Raw genomic sequence first — 11658 nt, 5'->3', positions numbered from 1 at the left:
TTTTTAAAGGGAAAAGCAGCTTCAGGTAGCCAGACTTACACTGGTTCAATAACCAATAAGCAGAGAAATGAGAGACACAGATGCCCAGTTGTAATAGTGATGGTAGGATAGAGTGAGACCTCTATGTGCTTCAGTTTCTCCTACTGTATTTCATGGAGGGATTCATATACAGAACAGATGATGGCTGCATCTGAATGCAAGGTGGAAACAGTTCTTTGTTAGAGGATGTAGAAGGAATGCTTAAGTTATGATTTTTAATTATTTTTAAAGGAAACAAAAGAAACAAAAGTACAGAATCAAGTTTATTACCTGTAATGTTTTCCTCAGAAAGTGCAGACTAGTTTAATTTCCCACAAAAATATGTTGTGTGATATTCAACTAATCACAAGAAAGATGTTCACATTCTACTAATATCACCAAGGGCTAAACTCCTAGCTGTACTGCTTACAGATTGTAAAGACGGTAATAATAACAATAACAATAATAATGCATACTTAATAGCAAAGCTTGAGGGTCAGAGAGTATTTGCATGCCCTCTCACAATACAAGAGCCTCCAGATGTTATTTTTACACACTAAGCTGCACTTGCTCTGTAAGGCAGCAAAGAGAAGATGTGAAGTGCCCCCAGTCAGTCGTCCAGCTGGCACAGCAGGGCCACACCTCTCTTGATCCAGTGCCGGACTGGCTGCTCTGTCCTGAGCCGCAAAGCAATGACAAAGTTGGTGGAATGCCCAGTAGTGGACAGGACCCCCTTGCGCTCGCTTGTCTTGTAGAGTGGGCAAACATAGGCGTTCGACTCCTTTATGTCTGATGTTACAGCTTCAAAAGAACCCCAAAATAATGCATTACATTCAGCAGATCTGTTGGTAGAAGCATCATCTATATGCAAATATTAAGTATCTACAGTAACATCTTTAAAGGTCTATTAAAATGCAAAATTGTTTTGCGAGCAACAGATTAAAATTATCCGGCTTTTCCTTCTTGTGTGCTTTGTTTTGTTCTTAAACCTCACTAATTAGCTAACATTTATTTTCAGGACTGGATGCCTTCCTGTGATTCTATTAGCTTTGTAAAGCTGTACTGAGAGACGAATTAAAATCTGAATAGTTACCTAGTTAATACATAGCTTATACACGAGTTTTTCACAGCTCTGCAAGAATTCTGGTCTAGCTCCCTGCCAGAGAACCTAACTGCAATTCAAGTCATCTGAGATCCAAGGACAGAACTCTGCAGGAACTCTTTGTTGCTCAGACTGCTTCCATGGAACTCGTGCAAAGCACAAAATCATGCAGGTCTGAACAAATTCATTCAACTTCAAAAGAAGGCACAGGCAGAAAAAGCGGCAATTTTAACACTGCCTGCTTGCTAACACATAAACTGCAGCAGTTGCAGTAGTAAGTCCTGATTTTGTGCATAAATAAAAACAGGGATTTACTCCTCTCAATCAAAGAAAACAAGAGTTGTGAAAATTATCTTACTAGTAGGAAAGACAGCTATCACAGAGCTTAAAATAACCCGAGGAAACCCTGCTAAATCACATAAGGTAAAACACTCAGTTTCTGTAAGTCAGTCAAAAGTTCTCCTCAGTGATCTTCAGTAAAAAAGGGAAACCACTGTTGCAGTTTCTTGTTGAATAGCTCCCACATCAGAGAAATCGTACTCACTTGGCTTTATCCAAATGATTGGCATGGCATCAAAGAGCACTTTGGGATACTGCTCAGTTAACATTCCCCTGGAGAGAGAAAGCACCAAAGTAATTGTGGGTTGAGGGGTTTGGTGGGTGTTTTTTTGGTTGTTGCTTGGGTTTTTTTTCTTCCCCATTTTCCATGCATGAAAGAGTACTTAATTCGGTGTGTTATTCCAATAATATGAAAAGTATCACTTAAAATATTTAAACCAGTCTTGTTTGAACACTGAAAAAAAGCTTTCCAGAACCACAGTGAAACACTTGGCTACTGACTTGGTCCTGTCCCAGCGAGCTCCGTCCAAAAATAATCCGTGGATGTAAACACCATCCTCTGGTGCAGTATCAGCAGTATCCTGAGGAATAACCTGCAGGAAATAAGTGCTCCAAGTCATGAAATGCTCACAGCTCTTTGCTTTTTGAGCTATTATGCCAACTGCCAATTTTCAGACCAAACCAAACTCAGAATAATATAGTAACCCTTCCTTTCAATGCTACTTTTATACATATCTATAGAGACAGCAGACTCCTCTGGGTTTGTTAATTACCTTTCTTGTAATTTATAACATGAGGCTTGAATCACACAGAAAAATATACACTGGTTAGGCTGTTTTCTTGAGTGGAGTTCTGAGTCCAGTGATAGAATTTCTTTGAGAATATCTCTTCTACAGAGGTTATTTAGCCTGCCAGTCTTACCAAATGTATGTCTTCAGACTGCAGTCAGTTGCAAAATGAACCTCCCAGTTAGGATTTATTTACTACATCTCACCACAACATCAGGGCTCAGACTAATATAGTATTAATTTATAGTTTATCTGTACCTTAAATTCATATCCTAGAAGGTCAATAGGGATCCTGTGCTTCCTAGCATAGTTCTGCATGGCTCCAGTTAGGAAAGCTTGAGTAAAATAGAATCCTGACAGCCAAAAAACAGCAGGCTTCCCTAATTCATACCAGTCCTGGAGAGAGGAAAGGAATACATTGAGAGAGATGTATTGGGTTTGATAGTGATAAACCCCAAGAGAGAAATCCCATACTCGTTGACTATTTTCTACATAATTGTACTCAGAGAATCTAAGCAAAGCCTGTGACTCCTTTCCCAATAAAGACAAATTACGTGGAAAAGGAGATTGAACAATTGGCAGCACTGCCACTTGTACATTACCTGTAAAAACTTCAGCCTTGCCAGCAAATCCACAACATAGCTCCCTAACGGTTTTAGACTTGGGTATGAATGCTGTGCCCACTTCTCAGGAACCTTTCCAACAAGGAGACTGCCAGACAGAGCCTCCAGGTCAGCATCCATAACAACCAGTCCTTTAATGGCTTTCTTCAGGTTAATTAGTGTAATGCGAATAGTTCGGATTAAACTAGAATTAAAAAAACCAAACAACAATTTTCACACATTCTGCATGATTTGTTAAACATGACAATGTCATTGGGAAAAAAAGTAAAAGTGGATTATGGAGGCATCTACAGAACTTTTATAGCTTTTTTATCTATCTATATACATACAGATATCTGCACAATAAGCCATGTCTATAAAGTCATGGATTTGTGCATTAGTGCAGATTTATTTAAGAGTAGGAACAGTAATTCATCTTTTGTTATCTCTGATATCCTGAATTGTTTGGCAAGAGCATAAATTTGGAATTCCAAATGTATCCACTATATACTAGATGAAGGAAAAAGGTTTAGATTGCAAAAGAAGAGGTGGGTAGGGTGTGCAATAAGGATAACTTGGAGACTTAAGGCCAGAGAGCATTTGGGAGAAAGTTAAGCAGGAGACACAAAGAGACAAATAGAAAAGAAAGAGGGCAGAGAAGAAACAGAAAGAAGGAATGGAGAGGCAGGAGAAGATAAAAAAGAAAATTAGGAAACAAAGTCAAAAAAGACACTGAGGACCCAAGGAGAAAAATAAATGCAATTCTATGTTTGTAGTCTTAGAAAAATTAAATGTGAAAATCAGGCATAGGGAAAAAGCATCGGAAGAAGGGGAAAAATAATTAAAACAGAAGCATATGAGAAAATTAAGAAACAAAGAGAAATATCTCCATTAAAGAAAACATCTCATAAACTGTAACTGTGTATGTAGATTTTCTAACTCCTCTACCCTACCGGTCAGAAATATGAGGAAAATAAAATTAAATTAGGGTAAAGATGGTGAGAGGGAAAGTGAAGTGGAAAAAAAAATAGATATTGTTTGCATTCTCTTTTCCCAGTGCTTCCGAATACTCCCTTCTTTTCTCTTTCAGTTAATTTTGCCACTTCATTTTTCCTGACATCTATCCTACGCTCTGACTCTCCACAAGGAGCAAGGGTGTTGCAGATATCACTGCAAGCAGTTAGAGGGGAACAAAAAAATATTTCACACACCACAGGGCTTACACAGTATGATTTGCAAGAAATATTCTTCTGCAAATGGAATGATTTCTGGTAAATTTAATAAAATAGAATGTTCTTACTTGTTAAATCTTTCCATTTCTTGCACCAGCACAGTGTTCATACTTTCTTCATATCTGACAGGATATTTAATTAGGCAACTTTCAATATCAAAATCCTTTGGAAGCTGCAAATGACAACACATTTAGAAATCATTCCATATGTCATTATGATTTTACACTAAAGGTATGCTAATGAGAAAATTTGCAGAGCAATAGAAACCACAAAACTTTCTGATTAGTATCTTAGGACTCAGTAGTTCAATCTAAATTAAAAACTGGGGGGTTTTAAAAAAACCACCTAGAATTTTTAATATAATGAAAAAAAAATATTATGTTTCTATTTATTAATTTAAAATTTCTTCATGTGACTGAATCAGCTGTTCTTTCAAGTTCTCTTTGCTCTGTTTTCTCTCTCCCTCCTGTCTTCTGCCTATTTAATAGAATTTCTTTCAACTGAAATATAGCCGTGGTCTGTTGCAGTCACAAGAGTTCTTACTTTCACATTGCCCTAAATTCATTTCAGAATGCTTTTCTTTCAACAGAAAATCTACTTTACACAGAATATTCTAGTTAAGGAATTTCTGCTTTGTAAGAAGATAAATTGAAGTCATTTGTATATACAGTACCTTGCTGAGAATATCATCTGCAATTGCATAAAGAGTGCTGTCACCACCCCCAGAAGTTCCCTGAGTGCCTCCTCCTTGTGTTAAAAGCAGAGATTCAAAGAGGGTCTTAGTTTGCTGAAGATCTTTTGCAATATCCACATTTTCATGCAGGCCAAATACCTCTGGGTGCTGAGTAAAGGGAAGACTCTAGGACAAAATAAAAGAACGTCTGGGTGACATAAAGCAGGAAGAACGTGATCCAAGGTTTCTTCAAGAAGTCGAGTGAAAAGCTACCGCTGACTTCAGCTGCAGGTGAGTGGGGATCTTAGTGGCAGCTATTTGCAGACAGAATTACTGGTGATAAAGCCACCACCTCTCATACAGAAAGCCATTTCCACGGAATTCTCCATTATCTATGCAACACATCCTCCTATCTACTTAGTGATTCCCCCTCCAAAACATCTGAGATCATGGCAAGGATCATACAAGCATGCTAGGCAAGAAGCTGAGCACACAATTAATTGTGCTGCAAAACCACCTCTTTAAGCCTTTAAGGATTGCTTTCTTAGCACACCATTGTCACAGTGCAAAATCTTGTTGGTACTTTTTACCTTAATAAACTCAATGTACTCCTCATATGTGCCTTTGGGTGGAGCATAGTAGTTGCCACTGGGAGAAAACGTGTAACGAGGATTTTCAATTATATCTGGGTTATAGAAGTCATCCAGCATTGTCAGCAGCAAACGCCTGTCCCAGTCATCTGTCACTCGACCTCCATAGTTACACTCACCAGTCAGGTAAGAGACAGCCTCAAAGGGAACATGGCTGTACTCGTTGATGAATAACTGAAACAGAAATCAGAGCAGTTCTAGAGACTTGCAGTATCTGCTAAACAACAGTGTGACCTAACAGACTAAAAGGCTGGAAGCTACAGCATCTGTAAACTGCAGTTTATGGAGTTTTCTTCCCAGGTGCTGGAAATCCAAATTCTGAGATCTTATTTTCAGGTAAAAATTATCATTTAAAATCAAGATGAGTTAAGAGTAAAAGCCTCTTATGAGTATCAAAATTACTCAGTCATGCAAGTCACTCTTGAATTATTTACAAGTGGATGGTTTATCCAGTTCAGACTTTGTAGACGGACACTTTTCTGCACCAGAAATAAATGTGCGTTTCACTTGATTTATCTTTTAATTTTCCTCCAATCTCATTCGTTAACTTCTTGGTAACTTTTTAAAATCTTCAGTCTCAACTTCTGTAATTCAGTTTTAACTCTTCTACCTTTTCTACAGAGTGCCTATAAAAGGTTCAATGTCAAGCAGTGTCCACCATCTCATCTTGGAGAAGGAGAACCGTCTGAGGTTCAACATGTGCTGCTTAAAGAATAGCGAGCTCTTGCACAAGACAAATATAACTTTTATAATACTCACACATATTCATTATATTCTATATGTCTGTAGAAATTGAAAATTTTTATGTAATTTTTAACTTTGAAAATATATAATATTATATGATTATATTATAATATGATTGACATTCCTTGCTTTTACAGCTGGAGTCCTGAGTATCTATGAATATTTGAGGTAACTTCAGTGTATTGCTCCTTGTGACTCCCAGCTGTGCTTTGCAAGATCAGAGTTGAGGAGGTAAGCAGTGGTTTTACCTGCAGCTGTCTGATACTGATTCGCAAATCGGATTCATTAAATCCATAGGGTATATTCCAACCAAGGGGCCCAAACTTCCTTCTCTCCTGAACAAGAGCATGGAAGAAACAAACTCCAAAGAGTAGTTTCTCCCATATCTTTGAGAAAAGCAAAAGCAAAATGTATTAATTAGTGTATAAGCTCATGGTAGTGTGCAACCTGTACAGCAAGCACCCTTGCATTTCCTCTCTCCATGCAGGTATAAATCCAGGGCACCACCAAGTACCTTGTGATTTTATCTTGGGAACAAGTGCACACACAGTGCCACATATGCAAGCACATTTAGCCAGTTCCTCAAGTACCATTATACTCCTTAATGTACAGGGCAACTGACTTCATAAGAATTCCAACAGCGCCAGATATTTATTTTTAAGCTTCATTAGATAACCAAAAATACAAATGCATTTTTAAAGCAAGTCCTTAGGTGCAGTCACACCTATGTATATTGGTAACTCCTATCTTTGATCCCACTGTTTTTCACGTCCTTCACAGGTAATGATTAGCTAAGCTGCTCACCAGGTATCAGTAAGATAAATGGGCACTGCAGTACTTGCTCCCTGGTAGCAAGAAAACGTCTCCTCAGTGCTTATTGTCTCAATAATGACAGACATGCCCTTCTAATCAATGTTCAGAGTCCATGGACATTGTGTACTATGCATGTATAACACATAAGTGATTTAATAAAGCCTAAGAAACCATTTAAAATATTGCTACACGAAATTACCTGGCAGAGGTCACTCTTAACTAATTATCTTTATCACTGCAAAACCTAAATTCACAACCACAGTAAAAATTTTAGCTTGTAATCATTCACTGGACAGAAATCAATATATCTGTGGGTAAAAAAAAAACCCCAAACCCAAAAACTTCTCAAGAGATAGGCACATTACCAGCTCCTTTCCAGGGCATCCAGCAAAGAATTCAGGGTCGGAAATAGGATCAGAAAGAAATGACTGAAGTAAGTTTAACCGTAGACCAGTAGGAGGTTCATTTGTCATCTTCACTCCATTCTGCAGAATGGTTACTGGAAACTAGACACAAAAAACAGCAAAACTGCCTTCAGAAACTGTGGAATAGGTTCTATATTAACAATACTATTATTCTATTCTATTCTATTATTCTATTAACAATAACTATTATTCTGTGGTTTTTACATAAACAACTATCTGCAAGAAATTACATTTTAAAGGTCAACAGCTTATAAAAAATTCTCCGAAGCGTCAAGAAAGTAAGACTCTGCTGTAAATATCAAACCTGTATTTTAAAATGTTTTCTTGGTATTTAACACTTCACAAATAAAATGCAAGATTAAATTTTTCAATTTATGTGAGAGCAAAAAAACCTTCTTAATCATATATGCTGACAGATTGCAGTTCCATTGAGTAATACAAAAAATATTACACACCACAGTATCAAAATAAGGGAAGCCTGATATGATTATTATGTTTATAATAATTTTTAAAATGTCTTTTCTTGATTAAATTATCTCTTCAAAGCCTCATAGCATTTCAGAGAAGTTTTGTATTATCGGCTCATTCAGGTCTACAAAAATTCCAAAAAAATGCCATCATTTTTCCCTTTCCCTAAACAGAGATTATGGGGCAATGCACATACCTTTGGTGAAGGGTAACTTGTAAGCCAAAGTCTGAATTCTGGGTGACATTTTTCACTGTTAAGCTCCTCACATATTTTCTCCAGCACTGGCATCCAGGAAACAGCTAAATGACAATTTTGTAAACAAACCCACGTTCCTTCTTCCATTGCTGTTTGAATCATTTTTGTAGCTATTGGTCCTTGTCCTTGTCCTAATGAGATGGACTGGAATTTATCTCCTACCATCTCCCTGTCAATGGCCAGTTTCAGGAGGCCTTGAACAGAAAGCAGAAGATTTTAGCACTCATACATTAAAAAGAAGTTATATCAGAAAAAAAAAAATATTGAAAACCTTCTATTACAATTTTGTTTACACGTACATACAAATTTCCATTCTGAAGGAGCACAGAATTCCACCAGTCTGACACAATGCACTCAAATCTACTTGCAGATAGTGCAAAATAATCCTCAGTGTGTATTGAAGGGGGATTTGAGGTCCCTATTTCCTTTTTCTGTGGGTACTTACTAGACATGGGATCTCCTCCTGGAGACAGCACAAATATTAAAGGGACTGTAGCAGTTGAATCTAAGTAACTTTTTGCTAGATCAAAAGGTGGTGGCTCTACAAATTTCTTCCCCAGTTTCTCAGTAACAAATGTTGTTATAGCTGGACCAATCTGGTAAAAAAAGAAAATACAAACCATGAACATAGACATAACTGCAGATCTGACACTATTTATGCCGAATTCCCAGGCCTGCAGACTCTTCTCTGATTTGCAGAGATTTGAGACCAGTCTTGCAGAATGATCCAGAACTCTTGTTGACACCCCCCTCCTTATTTTTTTCCTTACAAGAGGAATAATAATGTTTTTAGAAAATAAAGAATAATATACCTCATATAAATAATATTAAGTAACATTAAGACTTTGATACAGGCTTTTCCTGATGTGGAGGACAAGCACATTCTCCCAAAGGAAATATTAATGTAATTATTTTTAATTAATTCAAGGGAGCAATTGCAATATGCCTTAAATTTTAACATTGATAGTTCCTAAAGAAAATGCAATACAATTTGTTAAGTGCACCAAAGGCAGAATTTGTTGAAAGTTCATCTGGGTCCTTAGAATCAACACATTTTATCTCTTTTTGCCTTAAAAATCATTTGCATGAAAGCACATGGTATTAGATATCCTGTGTATTTTTTTCAGGCTAATATGTCCTATTCTCCAGTATATTGGGTGCACCAGGAAAGAGCCTAACCATGAAAAAATACTTCAAGAGAACTAGAACAATGAGAATCCTCCAAAAGGTTCATTAAATCACATCAGAAGTCAAGATTTCAGCTGATGCTTGTGGTGCCTGCATTGGTCACTTGAAAAATAAGAACAGCATTTACTTTCTTAACAAATATGATGAAAAACAGATTAATTAATGGAACAGTAGGGCAAACAATGCTACAAGGCATGGCACAGTCTACAAACACTCCATAACAGGTAATTTTACCTTGTCTGGTCTTAAGCACCGAAGAATTATAATCTTCTGTAATTCAGTTAACGTATTATTAAATTCTTCTGGCAGTGGAAAGTTTTGAGGCTCTTTGCTATCATACAGTTTTTGCCACTCACCTATATTTTCAGATACATGTCTCCTAGAGAAGAAAAACACAAGTACTATAAATACCTGGAGTTTTTTTTTTTTTTAAGTTTATCAAAGGCAAATTACATTTCATTGTCATTTAAGACACTTCGTATCTACATCAGAAAATAGTCCCACAAGTGAGCTTCTCCATGCTGGACATTGAAAAATCTCTTTCCATGCTGCTGAGGAGAGACTCCACCTGAAAAGTTCCAAGCTGACAATGCTTGGACATTCATAGGTCCGGGTGAATTTTCTGCCTCCACTATTTTAGGAAAACACCACAATTTAACTGAAGAAAATTACCAGGAAATTCAACTAGGGAAAAAAAAAACTGTTTTCCTTCACACAACGTGCAGAGTATGTCCTTTGCAATGGGACAACTCTCAGATAATTTAAAGGCAGGGTCATCATCCACACTGCTACTAAAACTCCAAAGGAGCTGAAACACAAAACAACCTCAAAGAACTTCTTCTAAGAGAGTGGTGTTACTGCACTCAAATCCAAATGCCCCAAATATTTGCACTCAGTCAGCTAATTTATGGAAGTCTTGTACAGCCATGCTGTCTCTAGAATTTAGTATTAAATTCTATTTAAACCCAGAGTGAAATAATTTTTTTTTTTTAGTGTGAAATTGTACTGAGTGCAGGAGAACAGAATTTACTAGAAAAACTCCTTCCCCAGAACTAGAGCAGAATTCTGCTACAAGTACCATTCTCTGGCTTTCATTGAACCCTTAAAACACTGTTTCTCTACCATGAAGACATTTCAAAAGAAAAGTTTCTTTGGGCAATATAATTTAGAAAAAACAATTTTATTAAATAATATTATAATTAGTGATCTGACTGATCAGAGTAAGGGAAGCAAACATGATAATGAAAAAAGAGAGCTGGTTTCATCCCATTTGCATTCTGGCACTGATTTGGAAAACAGCAAACATTTCTTTCAGCATGTTACATGTGTATTGGCCACGACCAATTCAGGCCAATTCACATCAGCATTTTACCATACCTCAGTCTTTCCATAGCTGGGAATTCACTTGCCCGACATAATTCATCCCAGCTCTTATCTGATAGCCAAGATGGATCTGGATTCTTGTGCTCATTCTTGAGGCCCACTCCTCCAGTAAGTAAGAACATAAACTCTTGATGTTCTATTTCACTATTGGCCCTATATACATAAAAAATAAAAATCAGTAATTGAGATACAGTTATACATAATATAAACAGTTGTTTTAAATTCATTACACTTGACTGCCCCCTTTAGGAAGGCTTCTACTTCAGTAAGAGCAGAAATCAGATCTCCATATTATATATTATTAAAAAAACTGCATTGTAAAAATGTCTGATTAAGACTAAAGTAAGGGTTTCAAGAGGTAAATCTTAGAATCAATGAATCATTTAGGTTGGAAAAGTCCTCTAAGATCAAGTCCAACCATTAACCCAGCACTGCCAAGCTATCACTAACCCATGTCCCTCAGTTCCACATCTACATGGCTTTTCAATCCCTCCAGGGATGGTGATTCCACCACTGCCCCGAGCAGCCTGTTCCAGTGCGTGACAACACTTCTGGTGAAGAGCTTAAACTTACTCTTATACATGCCTTATTTTTTTTATTTTTCCTTTTTTTCTAATGTGTAATTATTCCTGATTTTTAATGGCTTTGCAGAAAATAATGCATTCTGCAATTACAGTAGCCTTACAAATTGGCCCAGGAAGAACATCCATGTACAGATGAGTACACACTGCAATTAATTAAGTATGCGCATTATGGTTGTGCAATTTTGACCATATCATCCCTTTCATAATGTATTCACACAAAATTAGGAAGAGAAAAAGGAAAAAGCTGGTGGAAACGAGAAGATTGCATCCGAGATCTTATGATGTTATGCAAAAGGGTAACAGACAAAGAAGAGAAAAAATAAAAACAAAGACAAAAACCTAGAAGCTGTTGGCATTACACATTACTGCCTAAGTTGTAGTCCTAAAATGTTT

At 36.9% G+C, this 11658-nt stretch overlaps 1 protein-coding gene across 4 annotated transcripts in view; it reads right to left on the bottom strand.

Moving 5' to 3' along the window:
* The window catches only part of DNAH12 (dynein axonemal heavy chain 12), a 60755-nt gene that overhangs the window by 1246 nt on the left and 47851 nt on the right, over window positions 1-11658 (bottom strand). The window contains exons 62-76 of one of the 4 annotated variants that reach the window (XM_040076207.1): window positions 10676-10834; window positions 9533-9677; window positions 8556-8706; window positions 8051-8304; window positions 7327-7467; window positions 6397-6534; window positions 5345-5578; window positions 4755-4940; window positions 4150-4253; window positions 2850-3054; window positions 2506-2643; window positions 1961-2052; window positions 1665-1732; window positions 661-819; window positions 40-190 (exon numbers count right to left, since the gene is read on the bottom strand). In XM_040076207.1, the coding sequence (XP_039932141.1) occupies window positions 141-190; window positions 661-819; window positions 1665-1732; window positions 1961-2052; window positions 2506-2643; window positions 2850-3054; window positions 4150-4253; window positions 4755-4940; window positions 5345-5578; window positions 6397-6534; window positions 7327-7467; window positions 8051-8304; window positions 8556-8706; window positions 9533-9677; window positions 10676-10834 (2224 nt within the window). In that variant the 3' untranslated portion in view covers window positions 40-140. Of the gene's footprint in view, window positions 1-39; window positions 191-382; window positions 820-1664; window positions 1733-1960; window positions 2053-2505; window positions 2644-2849; window positions 3055-4149; window positions 4254-4754; window positions 4941-5344; window positions 5579-6396; window positions 6535-7326; window positions 7468-8050; window positions 8305-8555; window positions 8707-9532; window positions 9678-10675; window positions 10835-11658 lie in introns of those variants that run through there. The other 3 variants (XM_040076209.2, XM_040076208.2, XM_040076210.1) reach the window with 3 other exon arrangements.

Source organism: Hirundo rustica, chromosome 12 (assembly GCF_015227805.2).
Source record: "Hirundo rustica isolate bHirRus1 chromosome 12, bHirRus1.pri.v3, whole genome shotgun sequence".
NCBI classification, from domain to species: Eukaryota; Metazoa; Chordata; class Aves; order Passeriformes; family Hirundinidae; genus Hirundo; species Hirundo rustica.
This window is presented reverse-complemented; position numbering and strand designations above follow the sequence as displayed.